This window comes from Carassius carassius, chromosome 20 (assembly GCF_963082965.1).
Source record: "Carassius carassius chromosome 20, fCarCar2.1, whole genome shotgun sequence".
NCBI lineage: Eukaryota > Metazoa > Chordata > Actinopteri > Cypriniformes > Cyprinidae > Carassius > Carassius carassius.
Window position 1 is genome coordinate 30810812 of NC_081774.1, and position 8530 is coordinate 30819341.

An 8530-nucleotide genomic window follows, 5' to 3' on the forward strand; every position below is an offset into this window, starting at 1 on the left:
TGTTGTCTGATTGTTAGATGTCACAGATGTGTATTGACCCGTCTCTCTTTCACTCCTGTCCTGTTCTGTCTTGTCGGGTGTGCTACAATAATACTTCCACTGCTGGAATTACTCTGTGCTTGTCATTATACATCCACAGAACCCTACCTGCTAAGAGCTGCAACAGTTTACCTGCTCAGTGCTCTCCGACCGTCAGCCCCTTCGTGAAATACGAGTGCCTCGTATCTCAGGGTTCGTTGCAATACAATATCATATCGATTCTCATACCCAGCCATACAATATTTGCCAGTACCTTAAAAAATGCTACGATATGATTACACTATGATTTGAGGCAGGAGTATATTTTAATTGATTTATCAATATTATGATATTGTATACCTATTTTAAACAGCTTGCTAAATTTTTATTAACTCACAAATGCAGCCAAAATATATAATATTAAAAAATGTATCAGAAATTTCACATCCTGTACCTCAGCTGGAATATTGACAGCAAACAATATCCCAAGGCAGTCTTGTTATTGAGCCCTGATACATGAGTTTAAAAAGAATGCACACGTTGTTGGTAATGCATAGATGGACAATTTATGTGAAAATGTGGACAGTGCCAAAATAAGGTGCCTATTTATACCACAGATATAAAAGTGCCCCTTAAGTATGTAACAGTGAAAACACAGAAAGCGAGTGCCTCAAGGAAGAGAAATCGCTTTGTGACATTCGTCATTCACCCCCTGTTGTGGCCATCAAATAAAAGTAAACAACTCAACAGGTTTATGCCACTAGCTCATGCTGTTAACATAAATCAATAACATTCTAACAAGACAAAGCCTGTGCCGCCGTTCATCCTTCTTTGACTCAAAGGTCGAAGAAAAAAAATAATACCTCAACACCACAACCTGAGAGTGAAATGGATTAGAGGCAATCTTAGATTGGTAAGCTTTGGCATTATTAGCGCTTTTTACGATACAAATCATTGCAAAGCAACTTTACAGAAAATTACGTTTCTACAATATTTAGTAGTAGCTTATAAGTGGTGACTGTCAGTTTATGTGCATATGATAGGAATTTTCTGAAAAATTAATACAAGATGTAGTCAACCAGATGATGAACACTATTAACAGCAATTATTATCTGATTGCATAGTAGCAATATTTGTTAGTTCTGTATGTTGTTTCAGGGTCAGCATCATCTCTTCTCATGTGTTCTGGATCCAGACTGGAGCTTGTGTAAATCAAACAGAGAAACAAATAGAGACATAATTAGCGTAGCTGCTGTTCCAACCAAGTAAAATTAATTAGCTTAACCCAAGCTAAAAAATAAGAATGCGCATTTGATCAGAATAAACTGCAGTCACAAATTATGAGATGCATTATTCGAATGCTTGGCGAAAGAGATGTGTTTTTAATCTAGATTTAAACAGAGAGAGTGTGTGTGAACCCCGAACATTATAAGGAAGGGTATTCCAGAGTTTGGGAGCCAAATGTGAAAAAGCTCTACCTACTTTAGTGGACTTTGCTATCCTAGGAACTACCAAAAGTTCAGTGTTTTGTGACCTTAGGGAGCGTGATGGATTGTAGTGTGGTATAAGGCTAGTTAGGAACACAGGAGCTTAACCATTTAGGGCCTTATAGGTAAGTAATGATAATTTGTAACTGATACGGAACTTAATAGGTAGCCAGTGTAGAGAATGTAAAATTGGGGTAATATGATCATATTTTCTTGACCTGGTAAGGACTCTAGCCGATGCATTTTGGACTACCTGTAGCTTGTGTATTGAAGAAGCAGGACACCTTCTAGGACAGTGGCTCCTAACCCAGGTGGTTGTGAACCCCACTAGAGATCACTAAAGATTTTGCAATGTATTTACAAGTAGGAGGGTTAGAATTAGGGATGATACGGTAACATTTTGATGACAAACTAGAATAAAAATCCTGATGGTCGTCATTTCTGTTTTATATTTGAATTATAATTAAAAACATATTACCTTGATTTGAAAAGCTCTTATTGTAAAACTGTCAAAGTTAGAAAAAAAGCAAAGTTAGTAACAGTCTTTATTAGTCACAAGTTTATTTTTGTGTAAAAATATGTCAGACTGCAGTTAAAGGTTTTATTACGGAGTGATGAGGGAAATAATATGAATTAAAGTATGAATGAATTATAGGTCTATGAATGTATCAATAAAGGGGAATGACTCTCGAGAAAAGTTTTGATGGCATTTCTTTGTCTTCGCTCCCTATACTGCCTAAATGAGCATTGTTTATTAGCACAACAGTGTTTTGTTTACTGAAACTGTTGTTCCATAAGCCCCACCTGCTGTCTGAGAGTGGAACTGCATTTTTTCCCCAGCCTGTTTGCCATTTTTGTTTTAACCAGTGCAAAAATCAGACTGATTTATAAATATTAACCAGCTGATGGAAAATAATCAATAAACAATTCTGGTAATAAGGTATCTAGACTTTTTAACAGAGCAGAAAATCATTTTGATTCTTATACCTTTTCTTAAAAATGACTTAAAATATGAAATGTGAGATCTATCTTCTTTTTTTTTTTGCTTTTTCTTCTGAACATGTAATACGTGTTAGTACATAACTGACAAATAACTTCACTTTCCAAATGACAATAAATACTGCAACAGTATAAACAAATGCAGAAAATAGTGAAACAAAAGTAAAGCACTGGTTAGCAATAAATCTGCATAAGTTATTTATGTTGCATAAAATTGCTGGTAAATAGGGTTTCTTTATTATTATCAATGTTGGGAAGGTTACTTTGGAAATGTAATAGGTTACAGATTACAAGTTACCCTGATTAAAATGTAATAGTAGTGTAACTTTTTCAATTACTTTATTAAAGTAATGTAACTAATTACTTTTGAGTACTTTTTGATTACTTTTCTAAATTTGTGAAATTTAAAGAATAATAAATAAAAGCATATACATCAACTTAAATACAGTTATCTAATAAACATGTGACGTATTCTGTGTAATAAACTCCTGAAACATTGGTGTTTTTTTAAACTGCTGTCTCTTTGTATATGATATGATGATAGTTTTCTCAAAATAAGTAAAATGCACATGAAGTGACACAGAGCAGTTCTAGAAATTATGTTTATGTGCTCGTGTACTCCTATATTGAGGCAGCAGAGGTTGAAAACACTGCGAGCTTCAGTAGGCCTATGTGTAGTAAATGAAACCATGTCTTTGCCATTAATTTACAGGAAGGGCAGACTGGGAAAAAATTCAGACTGGAAAATTCATACAAACAAATTCATGGGCAAATATATTTTTTTGTATGGACCTGACATAAAAAAGGTTTAAATCTTTAATTTGGGGATATGCAAAATAATTAAAAGTTGTCTCCTGAACTGCACCTTCACTTCCATTTTTCTCTTCAGTCTCTTTATTTTGCCCTGTTATCCATCTCTCGTGACTTTAATACTCAAGATTGAACAAAACTATACTTTACAATACAATACTCTACAATACTACAAAATCTTTATAGAAAAATCCTAATACTGTACACGAGTCATGTTTTTCCCTTACAAAAATTAACCTTGCTTTTATTAGCCTATATAAAAGTAAAATAACCTTGTTTTTTTTTTGTTTTCTTGCAAATGGATTTGTATTTATTTTTAAATAAATACATTTGTAAAATACTTTTACATTTTTGGTTATCACATTTAAACAATAGTAACCATTTTCTCTGGATTTATAGTTAAATATTAAAATGTAAATTTAAATCGGAATTTTTTTCAGATAAATTCCTACTGTAACATTACAACAGATAATAATGATGTCCTTTAGTATTTTGAGTGATGGCTGGTGAGCAACGTGCTGCTGCTTGATTAAAAAAATAAAATAAAATAAAGACAAAAAAGCATCTTTACAGATGAAACTGACCTAAAACCCTGAACAGGAGTTCTGCTTCTCTGCTCCAGCTGTGCGCTTCCACAGTCCACTTTATTCTCTCTCTCTCTCTCTCTCTCTCTCTCTCTCTCTCTCTCTCTCTCTCTCTCTCTCTCTCTCTCCCTCCCTCTCTCCCTCTCCCTCTCCCTCTCTCTCTCTCTCCCTCCCTCTCTCGCTCTCTCTCTGTCTCTCTCTCTGTCTCTCTCTCCCTCCCTCTCTCCCTCCCTCTCTCTCTCTCTCCTTCCCTCTCTCTCTCTCTCCCTCTCTCTCTCTCTCTCTCTCTCTCTCTCATTGATTACTCTGAGTCTGATCCAAACCGTTTGGCGGAGGCGCGGAGAGCGCGCGAGTCATGACTAACACTTGACTTATTAGAGATTTAATTATCAAATGGCGGATTCGCAAATGATCGCTTTAGTACATTCGGCAGGCAATTATACAATAATGATATTAAATAGTGGGGTAAAATCGGCTGCCAGGCCACCGGGAATTGTCCCGGTTCTCCCGGTGTCCAGTCCGCGCCTGATTTCCACAGACAGGCAGAATGTGGAAGTCATATATTGCATTTTTGGGGCTTAATATTCACAGACACTAGTCGATGTCATGTTTTGATTCAAGTGTACTGACCTACTTTTGATTTAGTCATCCAAAATGTGGCATATTCCGTCCGCGTTAGGCATTCCGTTTTTATGACTGGATTCTATGAACCAGACTGTGTTTCCGCATCCCGGAAATTATCAGGGCGGTATGTCTCAGAATAGTCAGTGTAATTTGGGAAAGAAATCAGTTAAATCTGTATGTGGATGTGTGTAAATATTCAAATGTAATCCCCTTTGTAATCGTTAAAAATTTCATAAGTAACTGTAATTTAATTACTCATTTTTTCGTAGTAACTGTAACTAATTACAGTTACAATAATTTTGTAATTAAATTACGTAACGCCGTTACATGTAACTAGTTACTCCCCAACACTGATTATTATTTATAATTTTGAAACCTAACTCAAAAGTGCTCTAGAAAATCTGAAAGTAGGTCACAGAAAGGATTGCTTTACAGCTATTTTATTTCTTCAGTCACTTTGGATGGCAGAAACAGTGCTTCTGTCGCCAAAGGCTTGTCACATTTTCTTTCTTCAAAAATAATCTGCCAACAAATTAAACATTTGTCAACATAAAAATGGCAAAACCTTTTGTAAAAATCTGTATGTTAACTAAGGCCACACCCAGACGAACGCAGAGCTTTCCCTAATTTATCTTTTTATTTTCCTTCATCTCAAGAAATCACAAAACACTGAAACCAACAAAAACAATGTAGTATACTGTACATGCCAGACAAGTATGTTGCGCTGTAATTCTTCCACAGAGATACACTTAAAACAGAGAAGAAGACTTGGCGCATGCGCATAAACCTTGTGCGCTGTATACAAACCCAACACAACAACACACAGCTAGTTAACTAGCTAGCTTCTACAACATGAACATAAGCATATGATCCGCTATTGTTGTTGTTGTTATGTGACGTAGTGGTGTCTGACTAGGGTCGAGATGTGGGATGGTGACATAATCGTTTCAAAAAATATATGGATTGGCTATACACTAAAAAATGCAATGGTGTCGTTTTCAGATTTATCCACTCTGAGATCCCGTTTCAAAAAATAGTGGTTTCAGGCTCCCAAAACACTGGATCCATCTGGACGAAATCGTGATACGATACAACATTTTAACCTATACAGCTAAAGCTTTCTCTGTGTGGATGACCCTCAAATGTCTGTTATGGTATGGCACGTGTATACACCGATCAGGTACAACATTAAAACTACTGCTAGGTGAAAATTATTTTTATAAAATAAATGCTTATTGTCTGTGACTAATGATAAAACTCTACTCAACGTGGGTTAGTAAAACATGACATCCAATAATGAAGTAATCATCTAAAGGCTTCATAAAAAGCACAGATAGATAAACCATCTTCATGACCAACGGAAATCTGAGTGATGACACAGGCGTGTGTTTAAGCCACCGGAGACAAAGTGCCAAATTGTCATGATTCTAAATGGGCTTCAGGCCATTATCACACCAGGAGGGTGTTACTGTATCCATTGCTAATGTAGCATTGAGTAAAAATATGAAGAACTCATCCAATTCTTTTTTAAAACTTGTACCCTACACAGTGGCACTGTAAGCCTAAAGGGGTTTGCAAACCAGACGAGAAATTAACAACTATTTGTGACCAATATCATGCAATTTAATGAAAAAACTATGTGAGTGGTGCTCTGTGGCCCACTGGGATTTTGAAAAGACTCTTGAGTTGTAAGCTGGAAGATGTGAAGAGACATTGATGGCACCACCAATGTGCTAAAAAGACACAAACGCTTGGACTTTTCACATTTTTACTGAATACAGCGAATAATCATTGTCAGTGCAGGGTGTGAAAAGTAACCAACTCTTGAATTTAATAACTTGTCAGTTCTCTTTTAGCAGAAAAAAAACCTGCTTATTTATTATTTTGATCCATCTCTCCCCACAAATCTGTTTCATTTTCTGAATATTTCTATGTTGTCTTGAAAGCTTTGCTCTCTTTGGAGTATGCCATGACATCTGGATTGGCTCTTTTTCAACATTTAGTTGATTAACTTGTGTGCTTTGGATCACCTTTTTAAAGCTTTGAGTCTTGAACTGCGGTCCTGCCATTGCCATGTAAAATAAATCGTAGAATAGATTGTTTTTTTTCAATGCTTGCACAGCATCCAAGCCCTGGAGCAGCACTAAACCACAATGCTCTTTTCACCATGCTTCACAATTGGGGAGAGGCTTTAGTGTTGGTGTCCAGTGTCCATCTGTTCTCTAAAATAATTTTGTGCACTTTCAGTAAATGTTCTGAACTGCCTTTGTTTTTTGACCATTTGTTTATTTGTATATTACACACATTAACTAGTATTTCTTGAGAGCAACACATTTGTCAGAAACCAGCCTATGTTTGCCTTTTATTTAAAGGGCAGGATACCTGTGCAATCCCCTCATCCCCTTTTTTAAGTCCAATTAGCTTTTGAGAAGTTGTAACACAGAAGGTTCACTTACTTCTTCCAGTCTGCCCTTTCAATGAAAATACAACGGTTTGTATGTAATTAATCATATTGTTTTTATCTATAATTGTGACATGAAGATCAGAAGCTCCAACATGCTTGGACACATCTTTTGATTAAGCAATATAAAATCCAGATATTTTCAAACGGTTTACATACTTATTCTTGTTACTGTATACCATGTTTGGTCCTTTTGTTTTTCTTTTACATTCTCTGAATGAATCTCAGCAATTGTGCCATTATTAAATTATTATATTGTTAATTTACTAATTAATGTATGCATTCATTTATTTTACATTTACATTTATTTCCTCGATCAGATGTTTTTATCCAAAGTGAAATACAAGCAATTCATCATAAAGAGGCAAATAACAAGTGCTCACAATACAAAATATAGTTTAGTATAAAACCAGCAAGAACATGGAGGGATTATTAAGAACTAATGCATAGATTTATTATTATTATTATTATTATTATTATTATTAGAATTAAGATTCAGTTAAGTGCTCATGGAAGAGATGTTTTATGCAACATTGTTTTTAACTGAACAAAAAAAAAACATTTACTGCATTAAACAGGTGGTAAAATTAATCATAAAATACAATCTACTCAAGCTTTGGTTGCTTTTGCAAAACAAGTTTCAGAACATTCTAGCAACCATATAGCAATGTGCTGTGCATTTTAAATAAATGCAAAAAAAAAAAAAAGATTGTAGTGTATTACAATTTCAATTTCATGGAATTCTGCAGATTATCCTCCATAGTCAGTGCAGAAAAGTTAAAATCCTGAGAGTAAAAAATTATACATTTCATTTTTGTGTTTTTGTTGTTGTTTTTTTCTTCATAGGTACGTTCTGCAGCCAGAAAGCGTTGGCATCGCTGGCAGGACAATCACGCGCTGCGAATCAGAGTGGCGAGAGCCATGTCCATCCCCACCTCCCCCACCCGCATCAGCTTTCATCGCAACAAGCAGACCACAGCCGTCTGACCTTTAAACAATAGCTTTTCCTCTTTTATAATTCAGCCACACAGTAAGACAGCAAGGGGCATGAGAGACCAAGTGATTGTTTTTAGCCTTTGATGGTAGCGGGTGTCTCCTCTGACAAACAGCGAATTTAATGTATATGTCTGTGTAATTTTGTGAATGGGCCCTGAATTGAAGGGTTTTAACAGAACTGATCAAATGTTTTTGTCTGTCTGTCTATCTATCTATCTATCTATCTATCTATCTATCTATCTATCTATCTATCTATCTATCTATCTATCATCTAACTCTTTCCCTGCCAACATTTTTTTTTTAAAGTTGCCAACTGCCACCAGCATTTTTTTATAATTTCACTAATTTTTCATGTCCGCAAAGTATTTTGTTGTATGAATTTCTGAACAATCATCAAGTCAAGTCAAGTCTGCTTGATTGTCAATTCTTTCACATGTACAGTACATACATACAGAGGATCAACATTGCGTTACTCTCAGATCCCCGGTGCATACAGATAACACTAACAGTAGAGCCTAAAAATCGAAATCTAATATAAGATACAGCTATAC

At 35.4% G+C, this 8530-nt stretch overlaps 1 protein-coding gene across 1 annotated transcript in view; it reads left to right on the forward strand.

The window, feature by feature from the left end:
* LOC132096859 (corticotropin-releasing factor receptor 2-like) overlaps positions 1 to 8163 on the forward strand; it is a 49579-nt gene extending 41416 nt beyond the window's left edge. The window contains exon 6 of the mRNA XM_059502510.1: positions 7830 to 8163. Within this exon, the coding sequence (XP_059358493.1) occupies positions 7830 to 7970 (141 nt within the window). The 3' untranslated portion in view covers positions 7971 to 8163. The remainder of the gene's footprint in view (positions 1 to 7829) is intronic.
* The last annotated feature ends 367 nt before the right edge of the window (positions 8164 to 8530 follow it).